Source organism: Zalophus californianus, chromosome 6, assembly GCF_009762305.2.
Source record: "Zalophus californianus isolate mZalCal1 chromosome 6, mZalCal1.pri.v2, whole genome shotgun sequence".
NCBI classification, from domain to species: domain Eukaryota; kingdom Metazoa; phylum Chordata; class Mammalia; order Carnivora; family Otariidae; genus Zalophus; species Zalophus californianus.
Genome location: NC_045600.1, coordinates 113,145,238 through 113,160,923, shown reverse-complemented (window position 1 = coordinate 113,160,923; position 15,686 = coordinate 113,145,238). Strand labels below are relative to the sequence as shown.

General features: G+C 56.4%; 1 protein-coding gene across 7 annotated transcripts in view; it reads right to left on the bottom strand.

The window, feature by feature from the left end:
• Positions 1–3,659: 3,659 nt before the first annotated feature.
• The window catches only part of PML (PML nuclear body scaffold), a 41,396-nt gene continuing 29,369 nt past the window's right edge, over positions 3,660–15,686 (bottom strand). Inside the window, exons 8-10 of one of the 7 annotated variants that reach the window (XM_027570548.2) lie at positions 13,931–14,062; positions 8,079–8,229; positions 3,660–6,970 (exon numbers count right to left, since the gene is read on the bottom strand). In XM_027570548.2, coding sequence (XP_027426349.1) covers positions 6,183–6,970; positions 8,079–8,229; positions 13,931–14,062 — 1,071 coding nt within the window. In that variant the 3' untranslated portion in view covers positions 3,660–6,182. Of the gene's footprint in view, positions 6,971–8,078; positions 8,230–12,440; positions 13,186–13,930; positions 14,063–14,128; positions 15,306–15,686 lie in introns of those variants that run through there. The other 6 variants (XM_027570551.2, XM_027570549.2, XM_027570552.2 and 3 more) reach the window with 6 other exon arrangements.

Here is a 15,686-nt window from a genome sequence, read left to right as displayed (position 1 = left end):
CACATTCCAGGCAGCTGGTCTTTAAAGAATTCCTCAGGGCTGAGTTTAAGGAAGTTCCCTGAGCCAAGAATGAAGGAATTTTCCCTCTACTTGTCAGCAAATGCATTTTCTAAGGGTGGGTAGAGACTTCCAAACTTTCTGGTTTTTTGTTTTGTTTTGTTTTGTTTTGTTTGAGAAGGGGTGTCTCAGCTGAAATTCTAGACCCTTCTCTCAAAAGAGTCACTTCAGTCATCCGCTTTAATCAAATCTGAAGGGTCTGGAGCTGACACCTGGATTTGGATACAAAATTAAATGATGGCCCTGTCTCCATCTCTCCCCAAGCCCCAGCCTCAGCCACCAGGCTCAGCCCAGGACCAAGGCTCCAGGCAAGTGTGTCCTTACAGACGTCTGCTCCTGTTCCCTACCAGCTCCCTGCAGCCCCTTCCCTCATTCCCATCCAGGAACTAAGCCATGTGGAGGGGTTAATACCCACCAAGGACTCTTCTTACTTGCATTGTAACTGGGGATGGGGCCTTACCCTAGGTCATACATTCTCAGCAGAGACAATATTACCCCATAGAGGATGAAAATAGGTTTAAGGGGTCCCACTAACAACCTTAGATATTTCGATGGTTTCTGACCCTCCAAAGGACCACAGTACATAAACAGACATAGAGTACATGTGTGTAAGGAAGAAGTAAAATGACCTCTATTTGCAGATGACACGATTTTGTACGTAGAGAATCCTAAGGAATCTACAGGGTATATGTAGTATTGAAATTACACTGGAGAGGGGGTCATGACTAGGTAAAAATATGTCTAAAGAGGCTCCTTATGGGGGTAATAAAAATAAAAAGGTTGGAGAAGCACTGCTCTAAAAGAAAAAAAAATAGAATTAGTAGAAATTCAAGTGCTGGAACCAGAATGTTGGGATGTTAGCTTTCTAAAGCTTGAATTTCACCTCTTGTGAGACCAACAGACCAGGAGGGTGCAGGAAGGAGAGGGCAGAGGGCCGCCCCCGCTCCCCTCCCCCACCCCCTCCCCCAACCCCCACCCCTCATCGGCATGGCAGTGCACCTGGCAGCTGTGGGCCACAGATGGCTCCAGTCTAGACACAGGCGCCCTGCTGGGTAGACCCCAACCCTGCCACGTACAAGTTTAACGACCTTGAGCAAGGTGCGCGACCTTCCTGCTCCCCACCCCCACCCTGCGTTCATCTGCAGAAAGAGAGTGATGACGTAACCGCAGAGGGGTGCTGGCAAGACTGCAGGAGATTACCTGTGCTAAATGAGAAAACACTGAGAAAGCGCATTGAGAAACAGAAAGCACACAGTTACCTTCCAATTGTGTCCGCTGGGGGCAGTATTCATCAGCTCAAGCTGGAGGCCCTTACTCCCGGATTGGACCACGGTTGTGCCTCCCCACCCAGGGTTCAGTGAGCTCAGGTGGAACGCCTGCACATGCTTTTATTTTATTTTAATTTTTAAAAAGATTTTATTTATTTATTTGAGAGACAGAACACGAGCAGGGGGAGGGGCAGAGAGAGAGAGGGAGAAGCCGACTCCCCTGCTGAGCAGGGAGCCCAATGTAGGGCTCAGACTCGGCGCTCGATCCTGAGACTCTGGGATCATGATCTGAGCTGAAGGCAGACGCTTAACTGACTGAGCCACCAAGGCACCTCTGTGGTGTGCTTTTAGAAGAGGATGCTGGGGAGGGAGGCGGGCCACACTTAGGGTGCCATATGAGGGGGTTCTCAGAAGCTCCTACCCCTCCACAGTTTCCTGGACTCTGCAGCTGCTAAAGTGACCTATCTGTAGCCTCAAGAGTGACTCTAATTCTGTTCCTTTTGATTCTTAACTCCATTGCTAACCTCCATCACCAAATGTGCCCCTAAATTTTATATAGCCCCAAATCCTAACCTGAGGCTTTACCCCAACTTCTAACCCCACCCCATCCTTACCCCAATTCTAACCTGGGCCCTGACTTTAGCTGTAACCCTCATCCTAATTCCAATGGGAGGTAACCCAGGATTTCCCCAAATTAAGTCACAAATTTTGCTATACCTGTGTGCCTCCTGAGCTTGTGGTTACCTAATATTTGTCCTTAAATTAGACCTTTAAGTAATTCCACTTTAGCATCATTCTGAGCAACTATATTCCAGAAATCACCGTTTTGATATGCTGGTTATATTTTTTTCTAATAGATGTTAAAATAAACACAACACGGTTGACGTTTTTGAACTTCTCCACGCACTATCTACCTGAAGCTACCTCCCATACCACCCGCAGGGTGCCGGGCACTTACGAAAAGACTGAGCGCTTTGGGAGCCTAAGCCCCACGCCCCTCCACTCCCCACCTACTGGAGCTGCGCCTTATCGCAGGGCCAGGCGGGGCTGCAGCGCCCCCTGCTGGCTGAGTCTGAGAGCCGCTCCAGCTCGGCTGAGTCTGAGAGCAGCTCCAGCACCTCCCCTGTAGGCACAGGGGTTGGGGACACGTGGGCTGTGGGGTGGACACAAGCCTGAGGTCAGAGGATCCAGGAAGAGGGGCTGGACCTGCTGGGAGCTGTAGGGTGCAGAGTAAACTCTGAGAGAGGGAGAATTGCCAGGGTAGGCCCTAGGGGTCCGAGCGAGTCTGAGTAGGAATAAGGATGAAGTGGGGCACGTGGGGACTGGAGGAGGAGGGATGGGGGAGGGGGCCGGGTTCCTGGGGGTGTGAGCCCTTGGGCCTCAGAAGGAGGCACCAGAGCAGGTAGGGCTGGCCACGGCTGAGCTGTGTCACTGGAAGGCTGTTCCCTGCTTCAGGTACGTGGGGCTGAAATCCCCCATTTGGGTGTGTTGGGGACACAGAGCCACCCACTTCTCAGCCACTCCAAGGTCGACTCCCCTGCTCTCCTCCCTGACTGCCTTGGACCCCCACAATTGTCTGCTCTGCTCTTGTTTTTTCTTTCTTTTTTTTTTTTTAAGATTTTATTTATTTATTTGACAGAGAGACACAGAGAGAGCAGGAACACGAGCAGGGGGAGTGGGAGAGGGAGAAGTAGGCTTCCCGCTGAGCAGGGAGCCCGATGCGGGACTCGATCCCAGGACCCTGGGATCATGACCTGAGCCGAAGGCAGACGCTTAACGACTGAGCCACCCAGGCGCCCCCTCTTGTTTTTTCTTCCCTGAAGCCAAGCTCATGTATATTTTTTGCTAAGAGCTAAGATCTATTAAATTCTTGTAACTCATGAAGCAATAAAACTGTCGTCTTGGTTGTCTGTAAAAGAAGATCTTAATGTTTGTGTGGTTCTTCATATATTAAAAACCTATTTCCACATTCTCTCATTGGTTCATGCAGGAGCCTGTGAGGGAAAAATGATTGATATGATCCCATTTGACAGAGCCAGAGCCTATGCATCAGTGAGCTTGACACACCAGACCAGTCAGAGGCTGTGGTGAGGATTGAAACTCAGTGTCCTGAGGGGCGCCTGGGTGGCTCAGTCGTTAAGCGTCTGCCTTCGGCTCAGGCCATGATCCCAGGGTCCTGGGATCGAGCCCCGCATCGGGCTCCCTCCTCCGTAGGAAGCCTGCTTCTCCCTCTCCCACTCCCCCTGTTCCCTCTCTCGCTGTGTCTCTCTGTCTCTGTCAAATAAATAAATAAAATCTTTAAAAAAAAAAGAAAAAAGAAACTCAGTGTCCTGACTTCAAGCCCAGCAAGTTCATGGTTAGCTGACATGGGTGACTCTGAGATAGGATTCAAACATGAGGCACAGGGGACCTATTTGGAGTTGCTCTTAGAGACTAAAACTCCAGGACTGGAATTTGGGCATCTGGGGCAGGTAGGTGGGGTTAAGGGTGGTGGCACGGATCCAATGACATCACCGGGCTGCTCACCCAGGCTTGGGGAAGGCCAGTCCCCCCACACTGCCTGTGCTGTGGGAATCCCTGCACGTACTAACGTGGATTCCACCGGTGAAACCCCGGACAGCGGCACGTTAATTACACATTTCTAATGTCCTGGGCTCTCCTCCCCATTGTTGGGGGTTTTGCCACCTGTGACTCTGGGACACACACAGGGGTGCAAGATTACCCAGCAGAGAAAAGAGATGAGGTTCGGACACCCGTCTCTGGCTCCAGACGCCCTCTAGGGGGTAATTCGTGAAACTGGTGCTTCTTTCCCTCCATGTGCCTCTCCTTTGGGGAGATGATCCCTGACAGGCCCACCCTAGGTCTCCCCCTTTGGAATGGGGGAGCTCACATCTGTGAGGCCCTCAGCACTGAACAACAAGGGGCTCTCAGCTTTGCTGAGTCCCCAGAGGATGTGATGAAGGGCAGCTCTTCCATGTCTGGGAACGTAGCCTCTTCCCGAGGTAAGAGGCTGCTCAGTGGCTGCTGGGGCTGGCTGAGCAGTGCTGGATCGGTGCATCAGACTTTGAACATTCACATCTTTATTAGAGGCTGCATAAATGGAGAGAGGGCAGAACAGCCCTTTGTTGTAAAACCTGTGGTCAAGCACTCTGCAGGTAGCAAGCACGGTGGGGCTGGAAGCCAGTGGGCGCCGCCCGGGTCAGGGTGAGGCTGAGGGACGACGCTATGAACGGTGGCCCAGGTACTGCCTTGCAGTTGCCGAGATGGTTATCACAGCTAGGCTGCGGCCCCATCAGCCTGTTCCCACAGGAGCTTCTAAGTCAACACTTGCTTTGAACTTGAATCCCATTTTAAATGCATCAGAGTGCACTGGTCGACCAGCACTCCCACTGTGGTAGCCAGTTCCCATGCAATCCCTCAGTGCATCTGCAGGGCACCTGCTGGATGGGGGCTGAGGTGTGGGCACGCAGACCTCAACCCTGTGAAAGCTCGGGCAATGGAGGCTGGAGGCCTGGGCTGTGTCCCTGTGGCAGGAGCCAAGGAAGAAGGAAGGAAGAGGAGCAGGGCGGGGACAGTGGTTCTGCTGGTCAGAGGGAAGGCCCTGACCTGCCTCTGTTCTGCCGCTGACCTCTGGTGTGACCACAAGGCTGGGGGCCTCAGCTTGGGGCTGAGAGCTAGGGTTTAAGTTGCAAACCGCCCTGCCCACTGCCTCGGTGGCTTCGGTCCATGTCTAAAATCCCAGAATGGCAGAGCTGGATGGGAGCCCATTTAGCGGGTGGGGATGCCGGAGTTCAGGAAGGGGTCTTTTCCTAGGTCACCCTCCATGTGCCCAGTAGGGCCCAGGACTTACTCTGCTACTCCACCCTGCTGCGCTTTTGGGGAGCAGTCTATCAGAGTACTGGTTCTGAGTCTTAGCGGGTATCAGATTCATCTGAAGGACGTGCTAAACCAGTTTGCTGGGCCCACCTCAGAGATGCTGATTCCAGAGGTCTGGGGTAGAGGCTCCCGGCGGATGCCAACGCTGCAGGCCCCTGGTGTATGTGGTACGCAGCGCTGGATTAGAGGACATTCCTCAGTGGGGCTGAGGTGAGCAGCGCAGAGAGAGCAAAAGCCATGCTGAGAGGCTGGTGGCCTGAGGGCTGAAGAGCGAAGCCTAAGGGGAGGTGTCCATACAGCCAGAGGAAAGAAGCAAGCTTGGAAGGGTCTGACTTTGGAAGGAGGGACAGACATGAAGCAGTAGCTTCTGTCTCTGCAGATATGAGGCTCTTTGGGGATGAAAATGCATTTTTGTCCCCAGAGCAGTGAAAGAGAGCTGGCCTTCAGACAGGCAGATGGTGGGAGAACCCAAACTCATGACAGTGGCTTGGTTTGAAAGGCACTTTGTGTACCCGTGGGGTGTTGCGGGCAGGGTCTCTGGGGGCTGTCAGCAGGTCCCCTATAGGGGGCAGTGGCTGGAGGTCAGGGAGGGGCTGCAGTGACACTCACAGAAGTGGCAGGTTGGGTGGCTGGGGACCACTCAGCCCAGAGGCTGGGCCTTCTTTACCCCGTGGTTTTGGCTCCTGGAGGAGAGGGGCCCAGGGATCGAGGGAACCGACCCATGGGTGCTCCCAAGGCCTGAAAAGGGGATCTGGTGGCCCCTGGGGAGTTAGGACTTGGACTTGCTTGGACTCGGAACCTTCTCTGTGGGGTTTTTAGAGAACGGGAATTTGGTCCCAGAGAACAGATTCTGGACCAAATGACAACGGGGTGCTGGGGGCCAGGACCTGGGAATGCAGTGATGGGCAGTGGGTTGGGGGGGTGCTGGCTCAGGGACCCCCTCCCTATCCCCAGAGATTCCAAGCCAGTCTGGGCTTCCTCTCAGCTCTGCTGGCACACCCTCTCTGCCAAGCTATGGCCAGCAACAGGGTTGGCGATGCCTTCTGCCCGGGCAGAGACGGGCTCCTCCGACAGGCCTCTGAAGTAGGTGCTCAGAGCCTGCAAGTGGCCAACGCGCTGGGCAGGGGGTGACGAGGTGGGGGGCAGGCTCAGGTAGCGGCTGTACTTCCGCAGCCCCTGCTGCGGGTCGCGGCGGTGTGCGGCCAGCAGCTCAGCGAAGCTCACGTTGTGGAGGGCCAGCAGGCGGGCCTGGGCGCGGGGCAGGACGGCCGCCCGCACCAGTGGCTGCAGGGACGCGAAGCACTGCAGGCTGCTGAAGGAGTAGACGTGCTGAGCTAGTGGGGGGCCTGGGGAGACCTCGAGGAGCCGGCACAGGTCTCGCATGGCCAGCACGGCGGCCAGGGCGCTGCGTTCGCTCATGTTTCTTGCCAGGTAGGTCTTGGCCAGGCTCTTGAGCTTGAAGCTGCTGGCCCCGGGCACCCGCTCCCGGATGAGGGGCAGCATGGCCAGGAAGCCAGAGATGGCCTCCTGAAACTCCCACAGCCTGTTCATGTCTTCCAGGGCCCGGAAGAAGTTGGGGAGGCCAGGTCCCCACAGCTTATAGCAGGCCAGGATGGGGCGGCGCATGGAGCCCAGAAAACCAAGGAAGTGTTGCAGCCCCACCTCCAGGGAGACGGCCTTGGAGTACATGCTGAAGAAGGCCTCGGGCTGGATGAGCACGCGGAACTCACTCTCCCGGTTCACGGCCGCCAGCTGGCTAATCTTCTGGGCTGGGCAGGAGAGAAGGGCAGGGTGAGGCCCCGGGGGCATGGGGGGGGGCGGCACAGGGCGGGAGCAGCGGGACCTCTGGGGTTACTGTCCCACCACACAGAGACCCCACCTTGGGGCCTGCCAGCAGGAACCACACATCAGCCTCCGAACGTAGCTCTACCCTGGCTCTCGTGGGGTCAGGGGGCAGAAGGCGAAGGCTGGCTGCTCTCCAAACACCCACCACTCACCTGTTGGGAGTCCAGCTCCACCCCACCCCCCTGACCCTGCCACCTGCCCCAGACTTTGCCAGTTTAGAGCCAGGTCCCTCCTGCCTGCCTTCTGTTAGCCTCACCCACCTGCACTCGGGGGCCCTCTTTGTCTCCCCTGCATCCTCTGCTCCCTTCCCCAGCCTCCAATCCCATCAGTCACTGAGCCAAGACTCTTGGCCGGTCAGAGCCCTGGGACACACAGTCTACCTGCCCAATCTACTCCATTCAGAACGTGGCTCAGAGCTGCCCTGTGAGGTCTGCAAATGACTTCCCTGTCCTAGGCCCACAGCACCACTTCTGCCTGGCTGGGCTGGCCCCGTGCTGGGGCTGTGCCACAGGGCAGGCTGGGCCCTCCGGGTTCAGTGAAGGGCACTGCAGGTAAGCACCATGGTGAGCTGAGGGGCTTCTGGGAGAAGGGGTCATCTTTCTCCATGATCTTGGCTGTCAGCCTCCCTGTGCGGCCCACCTGCGGAATGGGCTCTGTACTCAGAATGCTACAGCCAGGGCTTAAGGCCTTGCTTGCATTGCTGGCCTCATCGTGGTGACTTTCCACATCGTGTTGTTTCTGTTTAGAGGTGTGTCGCCAGGGCTCTCTAAGAGAAGCACTGGTCAGAGATGAGCTCATGGAGGCATCTGCCTCATGCTTTCAGGCGCTGGTCGAGGCAGAAGTCTTTATTCTATCAGCCAAGTGGGACAGCTGGAGTCCCAGGGGGGATGCAGCACTCTGTCTGCTCTCTGGCTGTGGCAATGGCCAGAGCTCTGGGCTCTCCCGGGCCCAGAACATAGCTCTGCCTGCACTTATTTCGGGGACTCAGAGACTAAGCTAGAAAGGGGTGGGGGTGGCCACTGGAGAACCCACTTTCACTGTCAATCTTGAGGTCAAAGAAAACCAGGGGCCTGTCTTCTGCTTGGGGGTCGGCGAGGCTCTCATCCAGGACCCTGAGGGAGCTGGGGCCCTCCAGCTGGAGGTCACTGGACTCGCTGCTGCTGTCATCCAGCTCTCGGGAGGACTGCAACACAGAAAAACCAACAGGTCAGGGGGCCGGAGGGCGAGGGTGCATGGTGGCAATGCGAGCATGTGCCCGTGAGCGTGTGTGTGTGTGGGTGGGTGGGTGTGTGCATGGTGTGAGTGTGGGGATATGAGCAAGCTGGTATGTTTGGGGGCATCTGCATGCACATGAGGGAGAGCAGGGTTTTGGGAAGGGGAAGGTGTGTGTCTGAGTGTGTGCATGAGGATGTGTGCACATGAATTGATGTGTGTGTACGTGAGAGCCACGTGTGAACCACGCAGTAGTGAGGAGTGAGGCTGAGATCATGCAGGCGTGTGTGTGTGTGTGTGTGTGTGTGTGTGTGTGAAAGCACAAGTATGGGAATGAATGCAGATGTCAAATGTGTGCATCGGGTGTGAATTTGTGAACCGGTGTTGACAACTGTGTGGGAACATGAGCATATGTGAGTGAGTGTGCACCTGGGTGCATGGTGCTGGGCAGGGAAGCTCAGGGAAGGGGCTGTTGCTGGAGGGGTCTGCTGCTCCCTTCTCTCTCAACAGACTCAGAAGAAACACCCTGGACTTGGGGCAGGAGGAAGGAGGCTCATCCCAAAGCTCAGAAGTTTCTCCGGAAGCGGCCAGGAGCCTGGCTCTTCTTGTCTCCATGGCCAGCTTGGGCCCCACTGTCCTACACAGAGGGGGAGGGGAGGGCCACTCAGCCTCAGGAATGCCACGTCAACGTGGACACACAGAACCCAGAAGCGAGAGCCATGGAAAGAGAAGTCTCAGGGCCCGGAGGCCCTTTGTCATTTAGCATCCAGAAGCCGGCTGCTCAGAGAAGCCTCAGGCCCAGGGATCCTCTAACCTGGGCACCCAAGGCCCTGTTATCTCCAGCACCCAGGCAAAAACAGTTTGAAAGGCCTCAGGGGTGGGGGAAGGGCTGCAACTCTGTGAGGCTCCCAAACGGCTGCAGCTGGAGGGCAGTAGAGCCTCTCCCTAAAGTGAATTGCTCAGCATCCACCAGGTGCCACACCCAGAAGGTGTCTTTGGTGGCCTGCTTAGAGCTTCCCGGGGAGGCCACCTGCGGATGTTAGCCAGAGACCAGGAGGAAAGGACATGGCTAATGCCACAGGGCCACGTGTCACAGGGCTGGGAGTACTGCTGGGACAGAGTCCACGGCAGACCTGGGGTCCTTCATATTTCCGGACTGCCTCTAGCAGAGTGATGATGCTGGCCTCCCCCGGGGCTATCTGAAGCCTCCAAGAACAAATGCTGGCTTCTGGCTAATGTCCCTGGCTCGGGAGGGAACGAGCACGGGTTTAGGCCCTCTTACTCTCCAGGTGAAACATTTTAACAAAACTTCAGCCAAGAGCGAAGTCATTACTAAGCACAGGTACAATGTGCTGGATTTTCCTAGGAGTGCCTGATTCTTACTCTTCTTGCTTTTTTCATAGCCCTACCCCAGGCTCACCAACTTCCTTCCAGTCACTGATAGAAAAGACATTCACTATGAATCCACCTAGAGCTGGTCTTGCTTACAGAAGCCTGGGAGTGAGGGGATTCTACACATAAGGCCCTAATTAAAGTCTTGGTCAAGCGCCTGGCGTATCCGTATCCTGGACTTGGCCACGCCTCAAAGGTTTATTCTGCATGCCTTGCTCTGAGTCTCTGTCCCGCGGTCCCAGCTCCCTTTCCTCCCTGTAAGGAGCCCTCTACAGGTGTCCTCCTCCAAGTCGTTGGCTGGTGGACCAGAGACGCCACCTCCTTCCCCCGAGGGAAAAAATCCAGGTGTTTTTTTTATCTTCAGCCTTCCAGACCTTGCTCTTGCACTTGGGCTGGTGGAAAGAGCTGGACTCCTCTTGCTGTGTCCTCTCCAGAGCCGAGCTGACCCTTTTCCCGAGTCCTCTGCCACCCGCTGACATGGCACACGGAGCATTCTCTTCTTCCTTCCTTTTTGCTCCCAACGTAATTGCAAAAACCTGTGCAGTGGCCCTGAGTGCCTCCACATGTCTCCTTCCTTCTGGAATGTCTTCTCAGGCCTTAGAGCCCTGGTCACCTCTTCCGATAGCCTCTTCCCAGATTTGAGCTCCCTGGAGAGCAGCAGAGCTGCATCTTTTGGCTGGCTCCATCTTCATACCAGGGTCATTTATGATGGCCATCAGAATCTCATTTTTAGGGCCTCCCACTGTCCTGGGGTCATTTTCTCTTTTATAAGTGGTGCAATGTCTTTCATCCAGCTCCCTTAAAGAAAGGATCCCCCCTTCCGCCGAGCTGGTCAATGACGGGAGGGCTGGAACTTCCAGCCCGGACTCTTCTTCCTTTCAGGTTCCTCCTCACCCTTGGGGACTCCTGTCAAGTGCAGCCAGCGCATGGGGATGATCTCGCTAGAACACCTTCCACTGAACTCCAGCCGGCCCATCCACTTAAGCGCCCTCCCTGCCTTAAATCCCAGCAACACGGCCAGGAAATACCAGCGTGCTTACGAAAGATTTTTCTAAAGACCCAGGTTTAACAAAAGGGCAATCTGCGCAAGAGGCTCTGGGGCAGGATGTCCTCCTGCCCCCTCCCCGCTCACGATTGGAGCACCACTGCTGGGCTTCCGTCCGCAGTCAGGGGAACTGAGTGTGTAGGTGGGGAGCGTAGAGGGATAGGCGCAGAGACCCGGACCCAAGCCAGGAAAGGGCCTTTTGTTGGAAAAGGCTTGAGATCTGCTGGGAAGGGAAAAGGAATGGCGGAATGGGAACCGGCGTGGTGAAGATGAGAGTCCGAGTGCACGGCCTGGAAAAGCGAGAAGTGGGAAGTTCCAAGGCACTAGGGAGTGGGCATGATGGGAGCTGAAGAGGACCTGAAGATGTGCTGCTGGGAGTTGGGAGTCAAACCCCCTTTAATATTCTTTGAAATGCAAGTAAATACTAGGCTTTATTTCTTTATTGTACTTGGTTAATGGACTGTTTCTTTGACTGCAGAACTGTGGTCAGACTGAGCCCCGGGGAGCCCACGAGGTTTTCAGGAAACACAAGGAACTAAGAGACACATGTGGCCCGGCTCGTGAGCTACAGTTCACTCGTCTCCAGCACAGATCAACTTAGCAGGGCAACTGCATTGTGAATCCACACAGCAGGCCTCCCAGTAGCACCAAGCACACCCACAGGAAGCAGCCAGGCTGACATTTTAATCACCTTCCACAAGTCTAGGAGGTTTCTCTGGGAAGATCCAGTGTCCCCCTCTCCCCTGCTTGATCCTTTCCCAGCATGTACTGGTCACCTCTGTTGAAGGCTGATACATACACGAATCACAGACAGGCAACTGAACCTCCCAATTCAGTGGTTCTCCCCTTTTTGGCTGTGCAGTAGTAGCGGCCTCAAAAACTCCAGATATTCGGATTGCACCCCAGACCAGTTCAATTACAATCTCTGGGGGTGGGACCCAGGAATCTGTCATTGGAAACAACCCCCCACCTCCCCCCAAAGATTCCAGTGTGCAGCCAGGGTTGAGAACTACTGTGCTACTGATTCACTCCACGCTTGGTCAGCTGCCACTCAGACAGGAGCCAGACTCTTTGATATTTAGCATCTGGTCACCTGAAGTTGTCTACACAGTACCCACAATTCATTCTTATCAAAAATCCCCAAGTTCCTGAGGAACCCTCTCAGCACCCAAGCTTCAACGACAGCTGCGATCAGTTTGGCAAGACACACGCATTGCTTTTTTTTTGCAGACACAAAACCCCAGCTCTGGCAAAGTCTGGAAGCCCCGAAACACCTCCCATGTATCTGTGAACCGGGCCATCCTGTCCGCTAGCCTGCGGCCCCTGCTGCCTTCCGCCCACTGCTCCGGCCCCCTCTGCAGGCTGCTGCCCCTCGGGGACCATGGCTCCCACCCTCTCAGACGAGCACTGGCTTCTTTTCCCGATACCCACACACGAGCGGCACGGCCCCTCCCGTGGATCGGCTGTCCCCCCCCACAGGCCTCCCTTCAACTGCTGGCCACCACCGCCACTTCGGCCATGGACCACCCTCTCCTGCTTCCACGTGGCCCTGCTCCTGCCGGACACTGGGGCCAGCCACCTGTCCAAGGGTAGGTGAGAGCATTCTATTTTTTTCTGCCTCGGACCCTAACATGGGGCTCACAGCAGAGGCACTGCTGACCTGCCTCGTGTTTAGTCGCCCACCGTCAGGCCTGGCCTGACCCCTCCAACCGCCTCTGCCAGCTCACAGATCGCTCTTCCTGAGCAAGCAGCCTCTTCCTGAGCCTCGCCCTCCCGGCCAAGCCTGCACCAGAGCCCACAGGCGTGTCTCGCTAGATTCCAGCAACTGACACAGCTGCAGCCTGGGGATGGGGGTCCCTACGCAACCCGGTACACTTGGGAAATGTGCTCTTTTTGTAGGCCGACTTTCACACGTGTCAGGTGGGATGAAGGCCATGGAGGCGGAATTCAGGGGTATGCAGGAGCCTGTGGCACCTTGCCAAGGATGCCCTGCTCCCCAGCGAATTCGCTGCAGGTACTCTAGGAGCGCCACGGGTCTGGAAGGGGGCACAGGAGGTGGGTGAGAAGTGCACGAAGGGGTCCTCATTGGTTTTCTTTGTAAATATATGTTTTTTAAAGTTTGGGACTCATAATGCTTAATTTAAAAAACGTGCTGTCCAAAGAATTCCAACACAAAAGCAGTGGTCCTCCAGCTCTCCCCCACCCCAGAGCCGGTGGTGTCTGAAGGTGAGTGGCTGCTTCTAATTGTTTTAACTCTTCACCACCTAAAATGAGCTTCTCCCACCTTCCTTGAGTAACCTCAGACATCACCTCGTGCCTCCCTGCTGACGCTGCGGCCAGACTGACACCTGCCCCCCAAGACTGCTGGTTTTGATGCCTGCACCCAACTCTCACCAAGTCTGGCGAGACCAGTGGCGTTGCCATCCTTTCTCAGAGTCTCCTTCCCAGGCTTCTACCTCTGCCCCAGGTCAGTTCCGTTTTAGCAGTGTTCTGGGATGGAAAGAAGTGCCCAGGGTTCAGAGGAATGTAGACTGTGGAAAGGTTAAGACTGAAAACCTGACCGGCGCTGAGGAACGATTGAGAGGGGCCTCTGCTCGCGAAGCCGGGCAGATGGGGTGACATACCAAGCAGACAGCAGAGGAGTCTGAGGGATCTATGGGGCACCTGAGCACGGACTTTGGAGGGCCACAGGCTATCTATCCCGGTCTGGCCGCGGGAGTGAGCACCCGGCATCAGCAGCCTGCGGGCACTAACTGAAGCCACGGGCATGGCTGAGGCCACAGGAAGGACACACTAGGAAGAGAAGAGGGGCTGCAGCTGGAAGAACAACATGGAAAAGAACAGAGGCCTGAGAGGAAGGAGGATGAGGAGTAGCAGCTGGGGCTACAGGAACCGGGGTGGGAAGGGCAGGGTTCTTTGAAGTACCTGAGAGCTTGAGGAGCAGGAAGCTGTGGCCAGAGTCCCTGTGGGCCAGTTCTCGGTATGGTGAGGTGCAGGGTAGGGGGCCATGGGGCTGGGGGCTGCCGTGGAATGGGGTGAAGACCCCGGAGAGGTCAGGGTGCTGGGTGTTGAAATCACCCAGAAAGAAGGCTGGCCCTGGCTCAGGAGAGTCCCCCTGGGAGGCAAGGGCTGGAGCCTTCCCTATGTGGGGGGGAGGCAGGAGGAGGTGTGAAATGATCTGGGGAAAGTGGGGTTCCCCTCAAGACCTGGAACCTCAAGGCACAGGGGACCTTACCAGATGGTGGGACCGACACAGTCCAGGAGGCACAGAAGGCCGTGACCCACCTCCCACAGGGTGTGGGAGAAGAGGGGACGTGGTAACCCCACCAGAGAACCCCGTTTCTGCGCAGGGGGGACACGAAGCCACCTGCAAGAGAAGAGCTAAGTCCAGCAGGGAAGGTGATGGTCATGGAAGAAGGGTTTGCAAGGGCAATCTTTCAACAAATATTTATTGAGCAGCCATATCTGCCAGGTCCTGGGATCGACACAGTCCCTGCCCTCGTGGGCTTAGGTCCTGGCAGAGGCCTAGTGGAAAGCCTTGGGGTGTTGGGATGGGGCAGTGGGAGGTGTAAAGGGCGACAGATGCTTCCTAGTTTTGAGCAAAGAGGCCCGGGGATGTGAGGAGCGGTGGCCCGAATCTCAGTCATGCCCTTTCCAGGAAGAGGGCTGACGTCCCCCTGCTGAGTCCATGTAGCCATTCCTTCCTGGGTCTGCTCCCTGACCACAATGCACTGAATGCCTACGGTGCGCAGGGCCTTGGGCGCAAGGGCCGGGTCAGGCCCAGCAGCGGGGTGGAGCACGGGCCGAGTGAGTGGCCACACGGTTCCAGGAGGATGGTGGCCAGCAGCTATAGAGGAGGGAGGTGCTCAGGGCTCTGAGGCCTGTCTGAGGGGGGCCGGGCTGGTGGGGGAGACGTTCTGGAGGGCAAAGGAGTGGGAACACAATTGGAGAGACCTCCAGCGAGACCCATGTCAGAATCCCTGGGGGAGATTCTTGCCCTAAGAGTCTGGGGTGCTCTGCCTCCCTCCATCCCCCCTGCTGAGAGAGGTGTCAAGCTGGGCAGCCACAGAGGAGAGAGGAAGGGCAAAAAAGTTGTTGAGCCACTGGGCTACGTTGGGGGAGCCCCGGAGGGAGCAGCCGAGGGAGCGCACTGCTCCCCGACCCCGGCGGTGGTGGCGTTGGCCTATGGCCCTCTGGAGGTGGCAGGGACCCCCCTGGGCATCGGCGGGATGGCCGGGAGGCTCCGTGGTGGCAGGGGTGGTGGCCTGGACCTTGGGGGGAGGATAAGTCCACGTGGGTTTACAATACACTTTGAGGGGCAAGCGGAAGACGCGATGAAGATGGGCGGTTCTTTGTGCTCTCCGTGGCAGGAAGCTGGTCCCGCGGCGGCGGCAGATGGCAGCGTCCTCCTGGTGACTGGCAGACTGGCTGGGAGACTCGGCCTCAGGGACTGCAGCTTGCTCAGTGCGATGGTGGGAAGCCCAAGCCGGGGGGCGGCATGTGCCAGGGGGCAGACGGGAGGCCCGGTAGAGGCGGTAAGCTCCTCGTGCTCTTGGCAGGGGGTAGGCTGGCGAGGAGTGTGGTGCAGCGGTCTCCGTGGGCTCCATGCACTTTCCAATACAGAACCTCAGACTGAGGGCTGGAAGGGACCTCAGGGGCCACCCAGTCCAACCTTTCACTCTGTTCAGATCCCCTTTGCCCCAGCCTCCATTAACCAACCTCCAGGGACGGGAGGGTCGCAACCCACAAAGTTCCATTGGGGGACAGCTTTCATGTTCTTTCTTAGGGAGTGAGAACTTGCCTATTTGGGCCCCGTATGGTGCTGCCCACGCCCTTGCGGCCCTGCACTGACCCTCACTGGCTGCGGGTAACCAGGGTACGGGCTCTTGTCCACCCTCCTCGTTGAGGACTTAGAGTTAGAGAACATGTAAGGAAGCTCCAGACAAAGGCATTAGCTAGTCCAGAAACGAGACAGGGCTCTGGAAGGAAGC